The 27,136-nt window shown below is 41.5% G+C and overlaps 1 protein-coding gene across 2 annotated transcripts in view; it reads right to left on the bottom strand.

The window, feature by feature from the left end:
• The window catches only part of LOC126350104 (rotatin), a 372,299-nt gene that overhangs the window by 295,772 nt on the left and 49,391 nt on the right, over positions 1-27,136 (bottom strand). For both annotated transcript variants that reach the window (XM_050002488.1, XM_050002487.1), the window contains 2 exons: positions 24,168-24,441; positions 3,693-3,839 (listed from right to left, as the gene is read on the bottom strand). In XM_050002488.1, coding sequence (XP_049858445.1) covers positions 3,693-3,839; positions 24,168-24,441 — 421 coding nt within the window. The remainder of the gene's footprint in view (positions 1-3,692; positions 3,840-24,167; positions 24,442-27,136) is intronic.

Below are 27,136 nucleotides of genomic sequence, written 5' to 3' on the forward strand. Positions count from 1 at the left end.
AGCACTTCCTTTCATGCCGATCACCTGCCACTCTACCTAAAACCTCTTTCCTCATCATCTTAGCCAGCTTCATCCTGACCCACAATTTCTTCACTTTTGAAGGCCAGACATACCAACAGTTAGAGGGAACAGCCATGGTTACCAGGATGGCCCCCTCGTATGCCAACTTATTTATGGGTCACTTAGAGGAAGCCTTCTTGGTTACCCAAGCCTGCCAACCCAAAGTTTGGTACAGATTTATTGATGACATCTTCATGATCTGGACTCACACAACTCCAGAATTTCCTCTCCAACCTCAACTCCTTTGGTTCCATCAGATTCACCTGGTCCTACTCCAAATCCCATGCCACTTTCCTAGACGTTGACCTCCATCTGTCCAATGGCCAGCTTCACACATCCGTCCACATCAAACCCACCAACAAGCAACAGTACCTCCATTATGACAGCTGCCACCCATTCTATATCAAACGGCAAACGGTCCCTTCCCTTCAGCCTAGGCCTTCGTGGCAAACGAATCTGCTCCAGTCCTGAATCCCTGAACCATTACACCAACAACCTGAAAACAGCTTTCGCATCCCGCAACTACCCTCCCGACCTAGTACAGAAGCAAATAACCAGAGCCACTTCCTCATCCCCTCAAACCCAGAACCTCTCACAGAAGAACCCCAAAAGTGCCCCACTTGTGACAGGATACTTCCCGGGACTGGATCAGACTCTGAATGTGGCTCTCCAGCAGGGATACGACTTCCTAAAATCTTGCCCCGAAATGAGATCCATCCTTCATTAAATCCTCCCCACTCCACCAAGAGTGTCTTTTCACCGTCCACCTAACCTTCGTAACCTCTTGGTTCATCCCTATGAAATCCCCAAACCACCTTCCCTACCCTCTGGCTCCTACCCTTGTAACTGCCTCCGGTGTAAAACCTGTCCTATGCACCCTCCCACCACCACCTACTCCAGTCCTATAACCCAGAAGGTGTACACGATCAAAGGCAGAGCCACGTGTGAAAGCACCCACGTGATTTACCAACTGACCTGCCTACACTGTGACGCTTTCTATGTGGGAATGACCAGCAACAAACTGTCCATTCGCATGAATGGACACAGGCAGACAGTGTTTGTTGGTAATGAGGATCACCCTGTGGCTAAACATGCCTTGGTGCACGGCCAGCACAGCTTGGCACAGTGTTACACCGTCCGGGTTATCTGGATACTTCCCACCAACACCAACCTATCTGAACTCCAGAGATGGGAACTTGCCCTTCAATATTTCCTCTCTTCTCATTATAAACCAGGCTTCAATCTCCGCTAATTTCAAGTTGCCGCCACTCATACCTCACCTGTCATTCAACATCATCTTTGCCTCTGCACTTCCTCCTCGACTGACATCTCTGCCCAAACTCTTTGCCTTTAAATATGTCTGCTTGTGTGTGTGTGTGTGTGTGTGTGTGTGTGTGTGTGTGTGTGTGTGTGTGCGTGCGGGTATATACCTATCCTTTCTTCTCCCTAAGGTAAGTCTTTCCGCTCCCAGGATTGGAATGACTCCTTACCCTCTCCCTTAAAACCCACATCCTATCGTCTTTCCCTCTCCTTCCCTCTTTCCTGAAGAAGCAACCGTTGGTTGCGAAATCTAGAAATTTTGTGTGTGTGTTTGTGTGTTATTTTATTGTGCCTGTCTACTGGCGCTTTCCCGCTTGGTAAGTCTTGGAATCTTTGTTCTAATATTTGCTTTAATTAATTTAAGGTAAGGATGAAAATCTGAATCTGGATGATCAAAGAGGGATTTTAACGGATGTCCAACAAATGTGATTCATTGTCTTAAACATTGTATCACTTGACTTTGTAACATAAATTAAATATAAAGAAAGGTTGTTCTGTATTTCAAGTCCATATTAGTTTTTTAGAAGTAAATTGTGGGATTATCAAAAATGTGGCCTCATCTTTCTTTGTTTGGAAAAGCTATATTAGCCTCCTGCCATAAAATATTTTGTTTTCTTCTCAGATAAGAAAAAGAAATCAATTTTAGTGAGTTCTGTGAACATTATTTATTGACTTGAGAAGTCTTCTATGTCCCTGCATTTATTATATGTTTAACTGTTAATTGCCTCATATACACACATCAAAAAAAGTTTTGCATCACCCTGGTTCCCAGAACTACTGAAGACAGACGTTGACTGTGGATATTGTATCACAGCCACAGTCCCTTTGACTGTTCAGAGATGTCACTAAACATGCACAAAGATGTAAACAACTATGCATGAGCAGCGCCTATTAGATGGAGGGGGCTGACAGCCGATCAGTTCCAGTCATTCCACTAGGAAGGAGGTACACGGCTCGTGTTCCCTGCACTTCAACCAAGCGTAAATGGTCAATACCCCAGTGTGATCGTGTCCACATTGTTACTATGTGCCAGTAAGGGCTCTCAGCAAGGTGTCTCGGAGTGAAACAAAGCAATGTTGTATGGACATGGAGGAGATACAGAGAGACAGGAACTGTCAATGACATACTTCGCTCAGGCCGTCCAAGGGTTACTACTGCAGTGGATGATCACTACCTACCACAGGACAGCATGTTACAACTCAAACTGAGTGCAATAGGCTGCATGATGCACAACTTCACTCCCAACATCCATGGTGACGTCCATTTTTGCAACCACGACACCATGCAGCATGGTACAGATGGGCCCAACAACATGCCGAATGGACTGCTCAGAATTGGCATCACGTCCTCTTCACCGATGAGTGTCGCATATGCCTTCAACCAGACAATCATTGGAGACGTGTTTGGAGGAAACCTGGTCAGGCCGAATGTCTTAGACACACAGTCTAGCGAGTGCAGGAAGGTGGAGGTGCCCTGCTGTTTTGGGGTGGCATTATGTGGGGCCGACATACTCCACTGGTAGTCATAGAAGGCACCGTAATGGCTGTACGATACATGAATGCCATCCTCTGACCAATAGTGCAACAATATCGACAGCATATTGGTGAGGCATTCATCTTCATGGACGACAATTTGTTCCCCCATCAAGCACATCTTGTGAATGACTTCCTTCAGGATAACGACATCGTTCGACTAGAGTGGCCAGTATGTTCTCCAGACATGAACCCTATCGAACATGGCTAGGATAGATTTAAAACAGCTGTTTATAGATGACGTGACCCACCAACCGCTCTGAGGGTTCTATACTGAATTGCCATTGAGGACTGGAACAATCTGGACTAATTGATGAACTTGTGGATAGTATACCATGACGAATACAGGCATGCATCAATGCAAGAGGATGTGTTACTAGGTATTAGAGGTACCGGTGTGTACAGCAATCTGGACCACCACTTCTGAAGGTCTGGCTGTATGGTGGTACAACTTGCAATAAAAAGGGTGGAAATGATGTTTATGTTGGTCTCAATTCCAATTTTTTGCACAGGTTCCGGAACTCTCGGAACTGAGGTGATGCAAAACTTTTTTTGATGTGTGTATAATTATCAGCCAAAAATATTGTCTCTGATGGGGTGGTCTCCAACAGTCATTGTCAAAGTTCCAGAAGGTAATTTTCCTTGCATAATTTTATTTACCATTGCCATCTTATTTACTACTATTTAACTTGCATGATGACTTAGTAAGTTTGGTAATTTCTTTCTAAATACCTTTCACCTTCTGAGTTATAATATTAGGAAATAAAATATTCTTCTTACCTCTTTTAAATTTGATGTGCATGGATCACAATAATACCTTATACGTACAAGAAGATCTTCAGAAACTTTCAATAAGCATTTGACAGTTGCTGAGTACAAGGCATTATTGGCTGTTGTTTGACTGTTCTCCATTAGTTCAATAAATACCTAGAATATTTTAAATCATGTTAAGTAATATATTTTTATACTTCAGGGAAAAATGCTCATAATTCAGCAGAACGGAAGTTTCTGCATGCTACATATTCTAAATAAAATGTTGGTTGGAACAGCAACCAACACAATCAGAAAAAATTTATTTGATTCATTCTACAGTCACGTTTTTATTTTGTCTACAAACCTCTAGCTCTGGTACCAAATATCACACCACCCAATGATTAAAAAATTACAGTACAAAGTTTAAATACTCTTCAATAAATATTTACAATATTTTTTCCTTATAACAGCAAACATACAGTATAAAGTGCAGCTTTAAAATACTGATAGCCATTACTTAGATATCTCATTCGGCTTTTAATGTCTTGCAGTGGCAATAGCTTCATTTTTTTTTGTTTTATTAGTTATTTTCTTAAATTTCAAATTTTATGCTGTTTTTATTTTTCATATTTTTTTACACTGTGACTCTCTTTCATGAAGAATTAATTTATTTAAATTGACCTTTACTTTTAGTAAATGACATACATTTTCAGGTGAGCAATCTTGAGAACAGAGGTGAGGGGGTGCCTATATTTTAAGGTTGCACTCTATACCACACATCTGCTATCATAGAGAAAAATGTTAATGTTTCCTGAAGAAATTTTAACTATTTAATGTGATTTTTTGATCACAGGAGAGCCTGATGATAGTATTTGCTATAAAAACTGGGTAGTTGATGACACAGTAAAAGTGTGACTGTAGACTACATACATAATTATCTCTGTACATAATTTATTCAGAGTACAATAGTTAAAAAAATTACTGTGTGTCCTTAGAGGCGAAAAAAAGGATAGATGGTACACATCAGCAAACATTTGCTGAATAACAATTTCATAAATTAAACATATTTTATTATAGTGCGAAATCACAGATAATGACACACAATAAGTAGATCAATACTGCGGGTGATTACTGACATGTACAGTTATAAATTGTTAAGGCAGTTCTTGTGATGCTGCTATTACAAATGTCATCTCTTTGCAAATATCAATACTACACCTACTGATTTGCAAAGAGTGAACAGAAGAAATCCTAAAATGTTAAGCCTGTGTCCAGTAAAGGAGTGAAGACTACAACTACAAATATCAAGCTTTCTTTATAACAGAACACGTACGCTCTTGATCAGTTTACATGGTGGAATATTTAGAAAGATACACCGACAAAGGCCATTACAAGATATAAATTCAAACCAAATTGAAAAGTATCAATAAACAAATTAAGTTTAAAACAAAAGTAAAAAAGGAGAGTAACACCTCAACAACAAAAAATAATAATCTGTTTAATGTAGTAAGTATTTTTTTTATCATTGGGGTAGAAATAAAAGCTGGTAGAGATGGGTTGGAGGGAGGACAGGAGATGGGAGGGGGGACTGGAGAGGTTAGAGGTTATGTTTTCGTGGACTAGTCATACAGCCTAAGAGGAACACAGTGACTGTCTTGTGACAAAATTCTACTATCATATTTTTAGGACAGAGGTTAGTTTTATTTGTAATTTGGTTTGCTAGTATTTTACTACACCCCTTTTTCTTTCTTTCTTAATAGATCATCTGAAAATTACTTTGTACAAAGATGTGGCAATGATACTGCTCCGTTTGTGTGATCCGAGGCTGAAAAATACAGTAATTCTATTTCAGGAAGTAATTTTTTGTATTTCTTCACCCTTAATTTTTATTTTCATCTGTCTTTTCAATTACATTTTGTTCAGCTTTGAATTATGAACAGATGGGAGTTCATCACAACCTTGGAATTTGAATCACAAGTTGTACTTTATTATTTCCTCTGACTTATTTCTTAATCCTTTCATCACCCAGATAGAAGTGTCACATTTATTTCACTATCCTCCTCTCATTGGTTGTCCCTTACCAAAGCCAAAGAGGTAAAAATTGTTCTTAGACATACATGGTGTCTCATGAAATGTGGATGTTCACCAGACAGTGCCATGAGGGTGCAGTGTTTTCTGCAGTCTGTTTGCTGCAGAGAGTGTTCTCCTTCACTTCAGATTGTGTGAAGCATTCTCGATGATCACAGAGGAATCAATTCTTTTCAAGCAATTTTTAATCTTTTCATTATTAGTCACAGCTGAAACAAAATTCACAAAAATTATCATGCTTCTGCAAAATCAAGTCAACCATAGTATTTGATTTGTAGAGTTTGCATCAAAAAATGCAGTCTTTGGTTACTGTATGTCTGATACACTTTTACGTCATACGTTGCTGGATAAGAAACACAGCTAAGGCATCAAAATTATGTTTCAAGCTGAAAGCAGACATACATACTTCCAATTTGTACTAAACGGGTTTTATTTCGTGGAGGTATATTCTGCTCACTTTAAGCTGCAGACACAACTGTCAATTATCTAATGTCACATTTATCTTTAGGACAGATATTTCATCTTGTTGTCTAAAGCATGGAAGTTCTATTCCACTACCTTGTTATCCCTCCCCCTCCCTGCCCCAGCCTCCTCCTCAGACCCACCACTCAGATTGTTTCTCCTGTCATGCACAGTTGTTCACAGTCCAGACTCGGCAGCCACAGACAGTGTTAATGTGTGTGCAAGTCGCACTTGCATAAATGTGTTGCTTGTGTTGTCTGCTCTAGAAGAAGGCCTTTTGGCAGAAAGCTCTTGTTTACGGTCTTTTTGTTGTGCCTCTCTATGGCTGAGTAGCAGTTTATCCTGTTCATATTGTCATTATTCCATCCTGGATTTTCCATTCTTTTATTTATCATTTACTTGGAATCAAGGTACAGAACGCAAAGCCAACAAAATTAGAGGTTCCCATGATGTTGCCATCATCTGTGATAGATGTTATTACATATTTCAAATAAAAATGAGGACTAAAATGCTCTTTTCAAAGTAGACCTATGTCTACATGATTACTCTGCTATCCACAATAAAGTGCCTGCCAGAGGGTTCAATGAACCACTTTCAAGCTGCCTCTCTACCTTTCCACTCTTGAATGGCGTGCAGGAAAAACAAGCACTTAAATTTTTCTGTCCGAGTCCTGATTTCTCTTATTTTATCGTGATGATCATTTCTCCCTAAGTAGGTGGGTGCCACCAGAATCTTTTAGCAATCAGAGGAGAAAACTGGTGATTGAAATTTCATGAGTAGATCCCATCGCAACAAAAGATGGTACAGTTTCAACCTACACCATGTTGTAAGGAAAATTTACTCACAATAGCAATCCTTTATTAAACTAAATGGGGCACAGCATGTAGTTTCATAAATGTATTTACACTTTCACAGCACCTAATACTAACAGTGTAACACTGTTAGCTTCAGGTGATACTATTGATGACCATGAGCGCCATGTTATTAATTTCATGCCTGATTGTGATTAAATTACATAGAGGATTAGTGTGGTGACTAGCTGTATCATGTGTTTATTTTCATACTCCAATATCAAAATGCCAAAGTCTGTTAATGTGGGTCAATGTGACCCGACAACGCCATTCACAAAATAATCTCAGGTGCAAAGCAAAAAGAGTTTGAATGGCAAAGGCCATAAAGAGACATAAACACATGAATTTGAATAGTTTTTCCAGAAAGGTCCATGGCAGAGCACAGTCAGCATACTGTTAAGATTCACAGTATACAACACTCATCTTTATCAGTTAGACAGAAGCTGTGCAGCCATGGACTTTAGGGTAATTACTGCATCCACAATACACGCTTGGGCATTATTTCCACGACAGCAGAGTATTAGATCTGTACTACAGCATGTCCGTCTCTAACCTGCTGTCAAGAGCGATATGCTTTAATTCTAAGTCTCATTCCCATTTAATTGCTACCTGGTGCTGATAAAGCTTTGGACAGTGGTGCAGATGACAGGGAAGAAGGGACGTGGATGATGGAGAGCCTATAAGTGGGTCAACAGCATATTTACATTCGGATTAGCTGGAGGTGGTATCAGCTCAGGTGGTTCTGGCTGGTCTTCCATCTGCAGAGGGGACTGTAGGCTCACTCTGGTATGCTGAGCACTGGGAATGATTTGTGGGCACCCACAGATCTTTGAAACAACTCAAAGGATCCTGTGGCTTATGGCAGGGCCTGAGGTCGTACTGATCCTGAGACTAGGACACGGCTGTCAATGGTGTGCCCTTATGGGTGAGAATTTAGTAGGTCCTAGTTTCAGAACTGTAGGCAGAATTGTGTTTGCTACGATCCCTGTCCCCAATGAACCATGGGCCTTGCTGTTGGTGGGGAGGCATACGTGCCCCAGCGATACAGATAGCCATACTGTAGGTGCAACCACAATGGAGGGGTATCTGTTGAGAAGCCAGACAAACATAGGGTTTCTGAAGAGTGGCAGCAGCCTTTTCAGTAGTTGCAGGGGGCAACAGTCTGGATGATTGACTGCTCTGGTTTTGTAACACTAACCAAAACGGCCTTTCTGTGCTGGTACTGCGAACGGCTGAAAGCAAGGGGAAACTACAGCCATAATTTTCCCAAAGGCATACAGCTTTACTGTCTGGTTAAATGATGATGGCATCCTCTTGAGTAAAATATTCTGGAAGTAAAATAGTCCCCCATTCGGATCTCTGGGATGGGACTACTCAGAAGGACATCGTTATCAGGAGAATGAAAACGGCGTTCTACGGATTGGAGCGTGGAATGTCAGATCCCTAAATCAGGCAGGTAGGTTAGAAGACTTAAAAAGGGAAATGGATAGATTAAAGTTAGATGTAGTAGGAATTAGTGAAGTTCAATGGCAGGAGGAACAATAATTCTGTCAGGTGAATATAGGGTTGTTGTTGTTGTTGTTGTTGTTGTTGTGGTCTTCAGTCGAGAGACTGGTTTGATGCAGCTCTCCATGCTACTCTATCCTGTGCAAGCTTCTTCATCTCCCAGTACCTACTGCAACCTACATCCTTCTGAATCTGCTTAGTGTATTCACTCACTCCATGATTTTTACCCTCCAAGCTGCCCTACAACACTAAATTGGTGATCCCTTGATGCCTCAGAACATGTCCTACCAACCGATCCCTTTTTCTAGTCAAGGTGTGCCACAAACTTCTCTTCTCCCTATTCTATTCAATACCTCCTCATTAGTTATGTGATCTACCCATCTAATCTTCAGCATTCTTCTGTAGCACCACATTTCGAAAGCTTCTATTCTCTTCTTGTCCAAACTATTTATCAGCCATGTTTCACTTCCATACATGGGCACACTCCGTACAAATACTTTCAGAAATGACTTCCTGACACTTAAATCTATATTCGATGTTAACAAATTTCTCTTCTTCAGAAACGCTTTTCTTGCCATTGCCAATTTACATTTTATATCCTCCCTATTTCGACCGTCATCAGTTACATTGCTTCCCAAATAGCAAAACTCCTTTACTACTTTAAGCATCTCATTTCCTAATCTAATACCCTCAGCATCACCCGACTTAATTTGACTACATTCCATTATCCTCGTTTTGCTTTTGTTGATGTTCATTTTATATCCTTCTTTCAAGACACTGTCCATTCTGTTCAGCTGCTCTTCCAGGTCCTTTGCTGTCCCTGACAGAATTACAATGTCATTGGCGAACCTCAAAGTTTTTATTTCTTCTCCATAGATTTTAATTACTACTCCAAATTTTTCTTTTGTTTCCTTTACTGCTTGCTCAAAATACCGATTGAATAACATCAGGGATAGACTACAACCCTGTCTTACTCCCTTCCCAACCACTGCTTCCCTTTCATGCCCCTCAACTCTTATAACTGCCATTTGGTTTCTGTACAAATTGTACATAGCCTTTTGCTCCCTGTATTTTACCCCTGCCACATTCAGAATTTGAAAGAGAGTATTCCAGTCAACACTGTCAAATAGGGGTAACGCAGGAGTAGGTATAATAATAAATAAAAAAATAGGAGTAGGGGTAAGCTACTACAAACAGCATAGTGAACATATTATTGTGGCCAAGATAGACACGAATTCCATGCCTACCACAGTAGTAAAAGTTTATATGCCAACTAGATCCGTAGATGATGAAGAGATTGTTGAAATGTATGATGAGATTATTCAGATAGTGAAGCTAGACAAAAATTTAATAGTCATGGGTGACTGGAATACGGTAATAAGAAAACGAAGAGAAGGAAACATAGTAAGTGAATATGGAATGGGAGTAAGAAATGAAAGAGGAAGCCGCCTGGTAGAATTTTGCACAGAGCATAACGTAATCATGGCTAACACTTGGTTCAAGAATCATAAAGAAGGTTGTATACATGGAAGAGGCCTGGAGATACTCAAAGGTTTCAGATAGATTATATAATGGTAAAATAGAGAATTAGGAACCAGGTTTTAAATTTTAAGACATATCGAGGGGCAGATGTGGACTCTGACCACAATCTATTGGTTATGAACTGTAGATTAAAACCAAAGAAACTGCAAAAAGGTGGAAATTTAAGAAGATGGGATCTGGATAAACTGATAGAACCATAGGTTGTAGAGTGTTTCAGGGAGAGCATTAGGAAACGACTGAGAGGAACGGGGGAAAGAAATACAGTAGAAGAAGAATGGGTAACTTTGAGGGATGAAATAGTGAAGGCAGCAGAGGATCAAGTAGGTAAAAAGACAAGGGCTAGTAGAAATCCTTGGGTAACAGAAGATATATTGAATTTAATTGATGAATTGAGAAAATATAAAAATGCAGTAAATGAAAAATCTCATATAAAGATGTGAAACAATTACTAACAAAGAGATAGAGTGGCTGGCCAGTACTTACCTCAGCTCAGTTCAGCCGATAGAAACACAAAAAACAACCGGAAATTTAAGTTCCTAGCTTTCGGAATAAATGTTCCTTCATCAGGGAGGAGAGAGGGGAAGAAGGGAAAGTGGATTTAGTTACCCACATGGAAAGGAAAAGGAAAACAGGGAGGGTAGCAAGGATGGAGGCAAGGTTGTCAGAGGGAAGCCAAAGATATTCTACTGTAGGTACTGTGCCAACTTCAAACCAAAGAGAATGCATACAGAAGTAAAGAGGTGTATAGTATAAAGATGTAGGATGAAAAGATGCATGAATGGCTAAAGAGGAAAGGGAAAGAGGAGAAGACTGAAAAGTAAATGGGAGTGAGGTTGTTTAACGTAGGTTCAGTCCAGGGGGATGGCGGGATGAAAGAATGTGCTGGAGTGCAAGTTCCCATCTCCGCAGTTCAGAGGGACTGGTCTTGGGTGGGAGGAGCCAAATGGCACATACGGTGTAGCAGGTTCCTAGGTCCGTAGAATTATGCTGGAGGGCATGCTCCGCTACTGGGTATTGGACATTTCCTAGGCGGACAGTTCGTCTGTGTCCGTTCATGCGCTCAGCCAGTTTAGTTGTTGTCATACCAATGTAAAAGGCTGTGCAGTGCAGGCATGTCAGCTGATAAATGACATGTGTAGTTTCACACGTGGCCCTGCCTTGAATTGTGTATGTTTTACCAGTAGTGGGGCTGGAGTAGGTGGTTGTGGGGGGATGCATGGGGCAGGTTTTGCAGCGGGGTCGGTTACAGGGGCAGGAACCGCTGGGTAGAGAAGGTAGTCTGGGAATAATGTAGGGTTTAACAAGGATGTTACGGAGGTTAGGGGGACGACGAAAGGCAACTGTGGGTGGTGTGGGGAGAATTTTGTCAAGGGATGATCTCATTTCAGGGGTTGACTTGAGAAAGTCATATCCCTTGAGCACTACCTCTCCCAACGCCCACCCGAAGTTCTTCCAAAAACCTCGTACCTTATCACACTTACCAACTTCATCCTCACCCATAATTACTTCACTTTTGAAGGCCAGACCTACAAACAAATCAGGGGAACTGCCATGGGAATCAGGATGGCTCCGTCCTATGCCAACCTCTTCATGGGCCGCATGGAGGAGGTTTTCCTGAAGACCCAACACCTACTTCCCCTGGTCTGGTATAGGTTTATAGATGACATCTTTGTGGTCTGGACTCATGGTGAAGAAACACCCCTTAATTTCCTCCACAACCTCAACTCCTTTTCGAATCTGAATTTCACCTGGTCCTTCTCCAAAACCCAAGCCACCTTCCTGGATGTTGACCTTCATCTTGTTGAATCTCACATCCACACTTCTGTCCACAAACAAACAACAGTACCTTCACTTTGATAGCTGCCATCCATTCCACATCAAACACCCCTTCCCTACAGCCTAGGTATTTGTGGCAAACGTATCTGCTCCAGTGACGAATCCCTCAACAATTACACCAATAACCTGACCAGTGCTTTCATCTCCCTCAACTATCCTGCAGACCTTGTCCACAAACAGATCTCCTGAGCAATACATTCCTCCCCGTCCAACAACAATATTCCTACCCTCAGACCACACAGAAGCATCCCCCTTGTCACCCAATATTATCCTGACCTCGAATACATCACAAATTACTCTGCCAGGGATATGACTTTCTCAAGTCAACCCCTGAAATGAGATCATCCCTTGACAAAATTCTCCCCACACCACCCACAGTTGCCTTTCGTCGTCCCCCTAACCTCCGTAACATCCTTGTTAAACCCTACAATATTCCCAGACTCCCTTCTCTACCCAGCGGTTCCTGCCCCTGTAACCGACCCCGCTGCAAAACCTGCCCCATGCATCCCCCCACAACCACCTACTCCAGCCCCGCTACTGGGAAAACATACACAATCCAAGGCAGGGCCACATGTCATTTATCAGCTGACATGCCTGCACTGCACAGCCTTTTACATTGGTATGACAACAACTAAACTGGCTGAGCGCATGAACGGACACAGACGAACTGTCCGCCTAGGAGATGTCCAATACCCAGTAGCGGAGCATGCCCTCCAGCATAATTCTACGGACCTAGGAACCTGCTACACCGTATGTGCCATTTGGCTTCTCCCACCCAACACCAGTCCCTCTGAACTGCGGAGATGGGAACTTGCACTCCAGCACATCCTTTCATCCCGCCATCCCCCTGGACTGAACCTACGTTAAACAACCTCACTCCCATTTACTTTTCAGTCTTCTCCTCTTTCCCTTTCCTCTTTAGCCATTCATGCATCTTTTCATCCTACATCTTTATACTATACACCTCTTTACTTCTGTATGCATCCTCTTTGGTTCGAAGCTGGCACAGTGCCTACAGTAGAATACCTTTGGCTTCCCTCTGACAACCATGCCTCCATCCTTGCTACCCTCCCTGTTTTCCTTTTCCTTTCCATGTGAGTAACTAAATCCACTTTCCCTTCTTCCTTTTCTTTCCCCTCTCTCCTCCCTGATGAAGGAACATTTATTCCGAAACCTAGGAACTTAAATTTTCGGTTGTTTTTTGTGTTTCTATCGGCTGTACTGAGCTGAGGTAAGTACTGGCCAGCCACTCTATCTCTTTGTTAGTAAATGCAGTAAATGAAGCAGGCAAAAAGAAATAGAAACGCCTCAAAAATGAGATCGACAGGAAGTGCAAAATGGCTAAGCAGGGATGGCTAGAGGACAAATGTAAGGATGTAGAAGCGCATATCATTAGGGGTAAGATAGATAACGGCCTAGAGAAAAATTAAAGAGACCTTGGGAGAAAAGAAAACCACTTGTATGAATATCAAGAGCTCAGATGGAAACCCAGTTCTAAGCAAAGAAAAGAAAGCAGAAAGGTGGAAGGAGTATATAGAGAGTCTGTACAAGGGTGATGTACTTGAGGACAATATTATGGAAATGGAAGAGGAAGTAGTTGAAGATGAAATGGGAGATATGATACTGCGTGAAGAGTTTGACAGAGCACTGAAAGACCTAAGCTGAAACAAGGCCCCCGGCATCAACAACATTCCATTAAAGCCACTGATAGCCTTGGGAGAGCCAGCCCTGACAAAACTCTACCATCTGGTGATCAAGATGTATGAGACAGGCGAAATTCCCTCAGACTCAAGAAGAATATAATCATTTCAATCCCAAAGAAAGCAGGTGTTGACAAATTTGAAAATTACCAAACTATCAGTTTAATAAGCCACAGCTGCAAAATACTAACACAAATTCTTTACAGATGAATTGAAAAGCCGGTAGAAGCTGACCTCGGGGATGGTCAGTTTGGATTCCGTAGAAATAATGGAACATGTGAGGCAATCCTGACCTTACGACTTATCTTATAAGATAGATTAATAAAAGGCAAACCTACGTTTCTAGCATTTGAAGACTTAGAGGAAGCTTTTCACAACGTTGACTGGAATACTCTCTTTCAAATTCTGAATGTGGCAGGGGTATAATACAGGGAGCAAAAGGCTATGTACAATTTGTACAGAAACCAGATGGCAGTTATAAGAGTTGAAGGACATGAAAGAGAAGCAGTGGTTAGGAAGGGAGTGAGACAGGGTTGTAGCCTATCCTCGATGTTATTCAATCTGTATATTGAGCAAGCAGTAAAGGAAACAAAAGAAAAATTTGGAGTAGTAATTAAAATCTATGGAGAAGAAATGAAAACTTTGAGGTTCGCCAATGACATTGTAATTCTGTCAGGGACAGCAAAGGACCTGGAAGAGCAGCTGAACAGAATGGACAGTGTCTTGAAAGAAGGATATAAAATGAACATCAACAAAAGCAAAACGAGGATAATGGAATGTAGTCAAATTAAGTCGGGTGATGCTGAGGGTATTAGATTAGGAAATGAGATGCTTAAAGTAGTAAATGAGTTTTGCTATTTGGGGAGCAATATAACTGATAATGGTCAAAGTAGGGAGGATATAAAACGTAGACTGGCAGTGGCAAGGAAAGCGTTTCTGAAGAAGAGAAATTTATTAACTTCGAATATAGATTTAGGTGTCAGGAAGTTGTTTCTGAAAGTATTTGTACAGAGTGTGGCCATGTGTGGAAGTGAAACGTGGACGATAAATAGTTTAGACAAAAAGAGAATAGAAGCTTTCGAAATGTGGTGCTACAGGAGAATGCTGAAGATTAGATGGGTAGATCACATAACTATGGAGGTATTAAATAGAATTAGGGAGAAGAGTAATTTGTGGCACACCTTTACTAGAAAAAGGGATTGGTTGGTAGGACATGTTCTGAGGCATCAAGGGATCACCAGTTTAGTATTGGAGGGCAGCTTGGAGGGTAAAAATCATAGAGAGAGACCAAGAGATGAATACACTAAGCAGATTCAGAAGGACGTAGGTTGCAGTAGGTACTGGGAGTTGAAGAAGCTTGCACAGGATAGAGAAGCGTGGAGAGCTGCATCAAACAAGTCTCTGGACTGAAAACAACAACAACAACAACAACAACAACAACATGATCCCTGTCAGATCTGTGAGAAGGTGTGAGTTGTATGTGGTAATTTGGCCAAAGTTGTTCCTAGGGCAGACCATTTGGTATTGTTCAGCCATGATGTCAAATGTTGATGCCCCTTGTGCTCGTGGTGATACTTTGACTTCACCCAAGGATCCAACCAAAGTTGTGAGCACAGATGCAGGAGCATGCACAGTAATAGGAGCTCACATGCTGATTATGGGCTCACAGAAACAGGTGCAGAATGTCGAACACTGTGCAGTGTCTGGGTCTGTGGAAAATTTCAGCTTACTGCAATTCACTGGCGGGGTAGGTCCTATATATTGTGAGAAAGTTAGCCAGTGGTTCATATGATGAGACACACTGCTTTCCTCATCCGTGTCTTTAAGCTCTAACAGCTCCACCTCTGAATTACATGCCGGGTGAAATGGGGTGATAGATAATTGAGACCTTTTCACTGGTAGAAAATAGATAAGGTAAAATGACAACCAGTCTCTGCATGAATAGTGTGGGGTTGTACTTCGTTGCCAAGATAGTCACATGGGCATGGTTGGCAGCATCTGCTGCTGCTGTAGAAGTCTTTTTATGTATGGAGCACTTGCAAGTAAATTAACTACCAGCAACCAAATTGTTCTCTGAAGTGATACAGTAAATTCAAATTCACTCAGTCTTGGGTAGTGATATTTCCTTGTATTGGCACAGACAAAAAACAAGCATACACAGTTGAGGATTAAAAAACATGTAAAAATACAAAAATTACATAAACATATATAAAATACATACAAATACATGGGAAAACCTCACAAAACAGATAAAGTATGGGTAAAAACAGGTGAAACCTGAGGGAGTAGGGCTGATAGTGAAAAGTAGAAATGAACTAAAATCAATGTGAAAACACCATGAGATCAAAGAGTAAAAGGAATAAAAAGATAATAATAGTGGAATGCAGCTTGAGGTGGATCTGTGTGAAGAGAGAAGAGAGAGGACAGCAAGTGTAATTGAATTAGGTAAGGTACACGTGAGGTTCGTATGTATGTGCTGGAATGAGGGAGGGAGGGGAGGGAGGGAGGGAGTGGGGAGGTAGGGTGTGGGGTGAGGAGAGTGGTAAGGTCAAGGTTCAACAAGGCGCAAGTAGGAAACATAACACATGCGACTGAAGGAGAAAGTGTGATCAATTTGAAACTCTAGGATTAATTATATCAGCAGGAAGAATGTGAGACACAAGATGCTCTGCCAACAATCTGCTCAGTGACAAGCTTTGTGTTGTGTGCCGACGATACCATTGATACAATGTGGTTCATAAGTCAGAGCAAGTGTTGTTTGGAAGGCGATACATAAAACACAGAAAAGAAGAGAAAGAAAACTATGTACACTGAGTACAGTAATGCTTTAGACAACAGTGACAAAGGAAAATAGCTAGGTGTTGTAAGAAAAAGTTGTTAGGTAAAATCAAACAATGGGAAGTCCAGAATGCAATAACAACATTATGTAGAAGATAGATTGCTGCCCGCGATAAAGAGGAGATGTTGAGTCACTGACAGTCACAAACCAAAAATTGGTGTACATTTAAGCTTTCAGCCAAAAGGACACACCATTGTCTCTGGGTGTTAGGGCCAAATTGCAGATTGCTATTGGGCATGATGGGAGTAGCAACCAGGTCTGAGTGGTTGGGGTAAAGAGGAGTCATGAAGCACGGAGGGGGAAGAAAAGTAGGATAGGGTTGGAGAAAGAAGTAGTGCTGCTTGCGGGAGCACAAAGAAATGTTGAGGGAAGGGCTGCTACGTGCAGTCCAGGGTGTTGGGGTGTGGAAAAAGGAGAGCAATAGAAAAGGAGAAAAATACTAGTTGGTGCTCTGGCAGAACAGAAGGCTGTGTAATGATGGAGTGGGAGCAGTGAGGGGGATAGGTAACCGGAGGACACGGATTAGTGAAGGTCTTCTTCCATCAGCAGGTATAGCATAAATACGTTTTTGCTGCAAATCCCACCATTCAGACTCAATCCAAAAGTAATACTGAACACTGCCTAACCCAGTTCACTCCTCCAGTCAAGCACAATCCACCACCTGCTAAAATTCTAGAACTTACTAACCTCAAACCTTGCCTCACCATCATTCCCCATAGCCCTCAATATACAAACCAACCTCGCATCCACAGAAATAACTGCAATACACCACCTAAAAACTGATCTCGATATGCAACAGGATCTTCAGTTCCCTCTTAAATCCTTAGCCCCATCCCAGAACCTCCCTCTTGTGTTTTTATTTCTCCTCACCCCTACCACACCCTACACTCCTATCTTCTACCTGCTTTCTGAAGTCCACAAACTCAACCACCCAGGATTCCCCATAGCTGCCAGTTACTGTGCCCCCAACTGAGGGAATCACTCCTCTTGTGGACCAACTACTTTAGTCTATTACCCATGACATAATCCTCCTATATAAAAGACACCAATCATTTCCTCCACTAGTTCTCCACAGTTCCTGTGCACCCTGCCAGTCACTCTTGATGCCACCTCTCCCTAAACTATCATCCCCAATACCTTGTAATTATTGAGCGCTTCCTTTCCCAATGCTCAATGCCTGGCTGTAGGTTCAGAGTCAACCTCCTTTCTGGTCACCATGACCATATATATCCTCACCCACAATTACTTCTTCTTTGAAGGCATCAACTATAAGAAAAATCTGTGGTACAGCAATGGTACCTGCATGGCACCATCCTAGGCGAATGGATTCATAGGCTACCTAGAGATATTCTTCCTAACCAACCAGAATCCCATAACCCTCACTTGGTTCAGATTCAATGATTAATTTTTGTAATCTATGTGAGGTTGAGGACATCTTATCCACATTCCTCCTGAACCTCACTTCACCTAATACTTCTCAGTCCAACCTCCAGCTCAGTGATCACTACATCAGAACTTCCATCCCTATCAAACTCATCAATGACCAGGAATACCTTCACTTCGACACCTGCCACCCATTCTAAACAAGAAGTTCTTCCATGCAGCCTTGCCATCCATCATCATTGCATCTATAGTGATGAGCAGTCCCTCTCCAACTACACCAAGGTTCTCACTGAGGCCTTCACAGACTGAAATTAGCCTCCCAACCTTGTATAGAAACAGATCTCCCATGACTTGTCATTCCACTAACCCAACACCTTCCATATACTCATAATACGCTCAAAAAAGCACTCATCTCATGACTCAGTACCACACAGGACTAGAGCAACTGAATCACATTCTTCACCAGGATCATGACTACCTCTCGCCAAGCCCTGAAATGAGTAATATCCCACCCCTCCCACAGTGGTATTCTGCTGTCTGTCAAACCTACACATTACCTTTCTCCATCCCTACCAGCTCCTGTTCCCAACCCTTTGTCCATGTCTTATGTCCCTGCATGGACCTAGTTGCAAACCTTCCCAAGCACCCTCCCACCACCACATGCTTCAGTCCTGTCACAGGCATCCCCTATCCCATTAAAGGCAGGGCTACCCGTAAAAGTAGTTCTATGATTTACAAACTTACCTGCTGTGAAAATAATCTTGTGATTTACAAATTTGCATGAAAACAGAGTGGTAACTAATCAGTTGTCACTGACAAACTGTGGCCAAGAGGCAGCTGGAAGAAACCAGTTGCTTAACATGTCATTTAATGCAATGTGCTTCACATCAATGAGTGCTTCATGGCCTTGCTACCTGGATCCTTCCTATTAACACCAGCTTTTCTGAATTGCATAGGTGGGAACTCTCCCTATAATAATTCCTATGTTTCCATAATCTCCCAGGCCTCAGTTTCGCTAGTCCCTGTCCTCCACCTACCTATCCCCTCTTCCCTGTTCCCATTCCAGCACAACATAGCCTTCTATCCCACCAACAGAACCCACTAGTATTATTCCCTTCTCTACTTCTCTCCTTTTCCAATCCCCTACCCTCCCCACATCCCCAAACCTTCCGACTGCAACTTGCCAGCTCCAACCTGTCGTCACCAAATGCCTGCACACTTCCATAAGCAGCACTACATCTTTCCCCCACCCCTATCCTGCTATCCTTCCCCCTCCTCATCCCATGCTGCCTCCTTACCTCCTCAAGCCACACCAGACTGCTGCTCCCATTAGTTGCAGCTGCATTTTGCAGACCGACCTCAGCAGTAAGCCAGGTGTGTGTGTGTGTGTGTGTGTGTGTGTGTGTGTGTGTGTGTGTGTGTGTGTGTGTGTTTCTCTCTATTTCAGGAAGTCTTTCGGCCAAAAGCTTAAATGTATAACAGTCTTGTAGCTCAACGTCTCCTCTATATAGTGAGTAGCAACTACCCTTTTCAAATTATTATTGTTATTCCATCCTGTATGTTTATGTACCCCCCATGAACCATGGACCTTGCCGTTGGTGGGGAGGCTTGCGTGCCTCAGCGATACAGATAGCGGTACCGTAGGTGCAACCACAACGGAGGGGTATCTGTTGAGAGGCCAGACAAACGTGTGGTTCCTGAAGAGGGGCAGCAGCCTTTTCAATAGTTGCAGGGGCAACTGTCTGGATGATTGACTGATCTGGCCTTGTAACACTAACCAAAACGGCCTTGCTGTGCTGGTACTGCGAACGGCTGAAAGCAAGGGGAAACTACGGCCGTAATTTTTCCCAAGGGCATGCAGCTTTACTGTATGATTAAATGATGATGGCGTCCTCTTGGGTAAAATATTCCGGAGGTAAAATAGTCCCCCATTCGGATCTCTGGGCGGGGACTACTCAAGAGGATGTCGTTATCAGGAGAAAGAAAACTGGCGTTCTACAGATCGGAGTGTGGAATGTCAGATCCCTTAATCGGGCAGGTAGGTTAGAAAATTTAAAAAGGGAAATGGATAGGTTAAAGTTAGATATAGTGGGAATTAGTGAAGTTCAGTGGCAGGAGGAACAAGACTTCTGGTCAGGTGACTACAGGGTTATAAACACAAAATCAAATAGGGGTAATGCAGGAGTAGCTTTAATAATGAATAGGAAAATAGGAATGCGGGTAAGCTACTACAAACAGCATAGTGAATGCATTATTGTGGCCAAGATAGATACGAAGCCAACACCTACTACAGTAGTACAAGTTTATATGCCAACTAGCTCTGCAGATGACGAAGAAATTGAAGAAATGTATGATCAAATAAAAGAAATTGTTCAGATAGTGAAGGGAGATGAAAATTTAATAGTCACGGGTGACTGGAATTCGGTAGTAGGAAAAGGGAGAGAAGGAAACGTAGTAGGTGAATATGGACTGGGGCAAAGAAATGAAAGAGGAAGCCCGTGGTAGAATTTTGCACAGAGCACAACTTAATCATAGGTAACACTTGGTACAAGAATCATAAAAGGAGGCTGTATACATGGAAGAACCCTGGAGATACTAAAAGGTATCAGATAGATTATATAAAGGTCAGACAGAGATTTAGGAACTAGGTTTTAAATTGTAAGACATTTCCAGGGGCAGATGTGGACTCTGACCACAATCTATTGATTATGAACTGTAGATTAAAACTGAAGAAACTGCAAAAAGGTGGGAATTTAAGGAGATGGGACCTGGATAAACTGAAAGAACCAGACGTTGTACAGAGTTTCAGGGGGAGCATAAGGGAGTAATTGACAGGAATGGGGGAAAGAAATACAGTAGAAGAAGAATGGGTAGCTTTGAGGAATGAAGTAGTGAAGGCAGCAGAGGATCAAGTAGGTAAAAAGATGAGGGCTAGTAGAAATCCTTGGGTGACAGAAGAAATATTGAATTTAATTGATGAAAGGAGAAAATATAAAAATGCAGTAAATGAAGCAGGAAAAAGGAATACAGACGTCTCAAAAATGAGATCAACAGGAAGTGCAAAATGGCTAAGCACGGATGGCTAGAGGACAAATGTAAGGATGTAGAGGCTTATCTCACTAGGGGTAAGATAGATACTGCCTACAGGAAAATTAAAGAGACCTTTGGAGATAAGAGAACCACTTGTATGAACATCAAGAGCTCAGATGGAAACCTAGTTCTAAGCAAAGAAGATAAAGCAGAAAGGTGGAAGGAGTATATAGAGGGTCTATACAAGGGCGATGTACTTGAGGACAATATTATGGAATTGGAAGAGGATGTAGATGAAGATGAAATGGGAGATACGATACTGCGTGTAGAGTTTGACAGAGCACTGAAAGACCTGAGTTGAAACAAGGCCCCCAGAGTAGACAACATTCCATTGGAACTACTGACGGCCTCGGGAGAGCAAGTCCTTACAAAACTCTACCATCTGGTGAGCAAGATGTATGAGACACGCGAAATACCCTCAGACTTCAAGAAGAATATAATAATTCCAATCCCAAAGAAAGCAGGTGTTGACAGATGTGAAAATTACCGAACTATCAGTTTAATAAGTCACAGCTGCAAAATACTAACACGAATTCTTTACAGACGAATGGAAAAACTAGTAGAAGCCGACCTCGGGGGAAGATGAGTTTGGCTTCCGTAGAAATGTTGGAACACGTGAGGCAATACAGACCCTACGACTTATCTTAGAAGAAAGATTAAGGAAAGGCAAACCTACGTTTCTAGCATTGGTAGACTTAGAGAAAGCTTTTGACAATGTTGACTGGAATACTCTCCTTCAAATTCTGAAGGTGGCAGGGGTAAAATACAGGGAGCGAAAGGCTATTTACAATTTGTACAGAAACCAGATGGCAATTGTAAGAGTCGAGGGACATGAAATGGAAGCAGTGGTTGGGAAAGGAGTGAGTGAGACAGGGTTGCAGGCTCTCTCCGATTTTATTCAATCTATATATTGAGCAAGCAGTAACGGAAACAAAAGAAAAATTCGGAGTAGGTATTAAAATCCATGGAGAAGAAATAAAAACTTTGAGGTTCGCCGATGACATTGTAATTCTGTCAGAGACAGCAAAGGACTTGGAAGAGCAGTTGAACGGAATGGACAGTGTCTTGAAAGGAGGATATAAAATGAACATCAACAAAAGCAAAACGAGCATAATGGAATGTAGTTGACTTAAGTCAGGTGATGCTGAAGGAATTAGATTAGGAAATGAGACACTTAAAGTAGTAAAGGAGTTTTGCTATTTGGAGAGCAAAATAACTGATGATGGTCGAAGTAGAGAGGATATAAAATGTAGACTGGCAATGGCAAGGAAAGCATTTCTGAAAAAGAGAAATTTGTTAACATCGAGTATAGATTTAAGTGTCAGGAAGTCATTTCTGAAAGTATTTGTATGGAGTGTAGCCATGTATGGAAGTGAAACATGGACGATAAATAGTTTGGACAAGAAGAGAATAGAAGCTTTCGAAATGTGGTGCTACAGAAGAATGCTGAAGATTAGATGGGTAGATCACATAACTAATGAGGAGGTATTGAATAGGATTGGGGAGAAGAGAAGTTTGTGGCACAACTTGACCAGAAGAAGGGATCAGTTGGTAGGACATGTTCTGAGGCATCAAGGGATCACCAATTTAGTATTGGAGGGCAGTGTGGAGGGTAAAAATCGTAGAGGGAGACCAAGAGATGAATACACTAAGCAGATTCAGAAGGACGTAGGTTGCAGTAGGTACTGGGAGATGAAGAAGCTTGCACAGGATAGAGTAGCATGGAGAGCTGCATCAAACCAGTTTCTGGACTGAAGACTACAACAACGACGTTTATGTTGGAATTAATATGCAAAATAAGGGAAAGGTAACCACTCAGTCATAGCAGAATGACGTGTGGCACATAGACACACAAACCAGAAAACAGTGTTACTAGCTTTCCAGCTCTAGCTTGCAGCAGTGGGAGAGGAAAATATGATTACTACAAAATTGATTACCTTTCCTGGGCACACCTGAAAATTTTCCTATGCATATTCTTAATAAAATGATTGCTCAGAGGCATGTTTCATACCAGACAAACATTGTATTTTTAGAAACATTCTTTTTTTAAAAAAAATTAGATCCTCAAAGAGTTCACAATAGTACTAGATGACAAGTCTTTCATATTTTAAAAAATTGGTAATAAGAACCTTATTTCTTGAGTAAATTTATACCATGTTACCGATATAATTTTTCAGTACTTACACAATATGTAGCACAGTAAATCCATGTAAACATACCCAATTATTTTACAAAACATTGTGAGTTTGCTTGTGGCTCCACAAACCATAGTTGTGAATTGCTAAAAGAGTAATAATCCATAGTCTTCACGTTCCACAGCAACAGATATAACGTATGAAGTCATAGAGAATATAAGTGTTACATAAATCACACCATATCATCATAACACGCCTCTAATGGGCAGGCTGGAGAGTAAACAACTCAGATAGACCCTACACATCTAGGATATGTAGATTTTGTTTGAGTTGAGTTTTATTCCCCTACATGCTCATGAGAGGCGCATTTTGGAGCTATTTTCACCTCTTAAATAACACTTAAACTCTTCACACCTTCATACAGCATTGGTCGGGGGAAGGGAGGAATTACTTCTTCAGTGCACTGCACACCTCGAGTCCGTGCTTTTCTTTCCAAGATTACTACACTCTGTAATGCACAATGTTAGTTGCTGAATAATGCAAAGAGCTCACAGTAATGAGTGATAACAGCACTTGCCAGTCTCCTGTTTGAAACTCCTACATTTGTGCAATTGCGCAATATTGCTGACTGAGTCCCTAAGACATTTCCATTTAGTAAAACCTAGGTGGCATGCGTAGACCATTGATGGCTGTGGATGTTATATTATGGCTCACTGCTGAACACCACCACCTCCTGAACAAATATTACATACAAAGTGTTTAAGACAATTTTGGTTCACGGGAGTAAAGATTCAAATATACATAACCCACTAAATATATCTGTTATAGACACACAGCCCAGTGCAAATGAATGTTCTGGAGGAAATACTGGCAGTGTTAACTGTGGTGTTAGCAAACAGGGTTACAGTGTGTTCCACGCCACCCAAATGAATGTGTTTTTCACGTGGCTTGATTAAAATCAGTAGGGGAAAAGAATTAAATATGGAAATTATTATTTTTTAAATTCATAACACATGTAAAATAATTCAAAGATACCTCGTAAAAAGGTACACTTGTTTGGCACAACAAACCTTCACAATAGCTGGTCTTTGCAGGAAAACTTCTGAAGGGAAGTCCTGTAGGAGAACATCTGTGAAGAAGTAACACGAATGCAACAATAAGACAAGCTCTGAAGCTTCAGTAAGTGATTCCTCCACTGCTTTTAGAACATGACGGTCCGTAGTCACAAGAGGTTGCCATGGTAGCAGCAGATGTGGAAATATGTCCAGTAAAGACTCTGCAGATGCCACATTCACTGGATACACTAGAGGGTAAAATCCTGTACTCTGTACACCTACAGGGTGCCTGGAATACCAAGGCAATATTAGATTAGTGCCAAAATTATTATTACTGTCATTACTGCTACTAGTAGTACCTCTACAATGAAAAAACTTAAGATGATTTACTATACGTTGGTTACTACTCCACTTTAACAAGCAGTATATAAAGTTTATTTGTTTCAAAGCAAATGCTGTATGTTTCAGGGTGACTGACAATTTAGTCAACTGATTACTTTTGGTTTCATCAGAGAATACAGCAACTTATTTACCATTTATGCACAACATAATAACAAGCAATATACCTAGTTCATATAGATTTTTGGGAGCTGAAGAAACTACGATGTATCATCAAATTGCATGAACTTTTGGAGTAACATTTCACACTTAGCTTCAGTAAAACAAAATTCTGTTGCCATATAGGCATTGAAAGCCATATCTGAGCAGTGGTTAAATCAACAATTGTAATTGTAACATTTTATAAAAGATAGCTTGCATAAAAGAACATCTGAAAATTGCTTTAAGTCACCCAGTTGGAATTACCAAATTGACAAGCACTGACAGTCCTATTGTTTTCAAGGACACAGCTTTGGCATACAATCATTTTGAATAATGTAGTTAGTAAATGCTTAAATCCATTGTACCTGACGTCACACAGGGTCACTATATTCTGCACCTATATGTGAAATGAGAGGACTGACAATAAATTTTCAACAAAAGGTAATAGCAAATTAGGTGTACCAGAAGAATATTATAATATATTATTGGCCATTGTGTAGCAGCGGACGAGTAATTAAAAGCAAGGTAATTCATTGCAAAAGCTGTTTTGTATTAAGTGATGCACAATGAGTGACCCTGATGAACAAGACAGTGTGACTGAGAACAAAACTGTAGAGATTAAGTTTTTAAGTGAACAGAAATACCTAAGTGGGAATGTTTCTGTAGATGATAGTAGTTATAAATCAGATATAAATATAACTGTGAAGGATGGGAATGAAAGTCCTATTGTAAAGAATGAAATGGTAAACCGGTAAAAGTAAATGAAAATGTAGATTCAACACTGACTAAATTAGAGAAAAAGGTGGAAGAAGTTAAAAATATAAAGAATAGAGAAAGTGACAGTGGGTCTGATAATTATTTTGGTAAGCAGGATGATAGTTTTTTGGGGGAAAAGATTGAGGATTTGTTTATGAACAAGATCTAAGTTTCAGACAGTTATGACTTAAAGACTAATGCTTTGTGGTGCAATGTGCACTTGATTTTAAAAAATTTCTGGTCACCTCCTTTTGTACTATAGCCAATTTTAGTGCTGATTATTGTAATATTATGAGGATTATGTAATGTATTCATTCATGATGTAATGACTATCATTTGCCATTAGTGTTAAACTTTTTTTTATACTTAAGTCAGAAATAAAAGTAAGTGTATTGAAGTAGGCTATTTTGTCAATTTATATATATATATAAAACAAAGAATCCAAGACTTACCAAGCGGGAAAGCGCCGGCAGACAGGCACATGAACAAAACACACACACAGAATTATGAGCTTTCGCAACTGGCAGTTGCTTCGTCAGGAAAGAGGGAAGGAGAGGGAAAAATGAAAGGATGTGGGTTTTAAGGGAGAGGATAAGGAGTCATTCCAATCCCGGGAGCGGAAAGACTTCCCTTAGGGGAAAAAAAGGACAGGTGTACACTCGCACACACACACACATATCCATCCGCACATACACAGACACAAGCAGACATGTGTGTGTGTTTGTGTATTTAAAGGCAAAGAGTTAAGGGCAGAGATGTCAGTCGAGGCGGAAGTACAGAGGCAAAGAAGTTGAAAGACAGTTGAGGTATGAGCGGCGGCAACTTGAAATTAGCGGAGGTTGAGGCCTGGCGGATATCGAGAAGAGAGGATATACTGAAGGGCGAGTTCCCATCTCCGGAGTTCGGATAGGTTGGTGTTGGTGGGAAGTATCCAGATAACTCGGACGGTGTAACACTGTGCCAAGATGTGCTGGCCGTGCATCAAGGCATGTTTAGCCACAGGGTGATCCTCATTACCAACAAACACTGTCTGCCTGTGTCCATTCATGCGAATGGACAGTTTGTTGCTGGTCATTCCCACATAGAAAGCATCACAGTGCAGGCAGGTCAGTTGGTAAATCACGTGGGTGCTTTCACATGTAGCTCTCCCTTTGATCGTGTACACCTTCCGGGTTACAGGACTGGAGTAGGTGGTGGTGGGAGGGTGCATAGGACAGGTTTTACACCGGGGGCGGTTGCAAGGGTAGGAGCCAGAGGGTAGGGGAGGTGGTTTGGGGATTTCATAGGGATGAACCAAGAGGTTACGAAGGTTAGGTGGACGGCGGAAAGACACTCTTGGTGGAGTGGGGAGGATTTCATGAAGGATGGATCTCATTTCGGGGCAGGATTTTAGGAAGTCGTATCCCTGCTGGAGAGCCACATTCAAGGTCTGATCCAGTCCCGGGAAGTATTCTGTTACAAGTGGGGCACTTTTGGGGTTCTTCTGTGAGAGGTTCTGGGTTTGAGGGGATGAGGAAGTGGCTCTGGTTATCTGCTTCTGTACCAGGTTGGGAGGGTAGTTGCGGGATGCGAAAGCTGTTTTCAGGTTGTTGGTGTAATGGTCGAGGGATTCAGGACTGGAGCAGATTCGTTTGCCACGAAGGCCTAGGCTGTAGGGAAGGGACCGTTTGGTATGGAATGGGTGGCAG

This window comes from Schistocerca gregaria, chromosome 1 (assembly GCF_023897955.1).
Source record: "Schistocerca gregaria isolate iqSchGreg1 chromosome 1, iqSchGreg1.2, whole genome shotgun sequence".
Taxonomy (NCBI): Eukaryota; Metazoa; Arthropoda; class Insecta; order Orthoptera; family Acrididae; genus Schistocerca; species Schistocerca gregaria.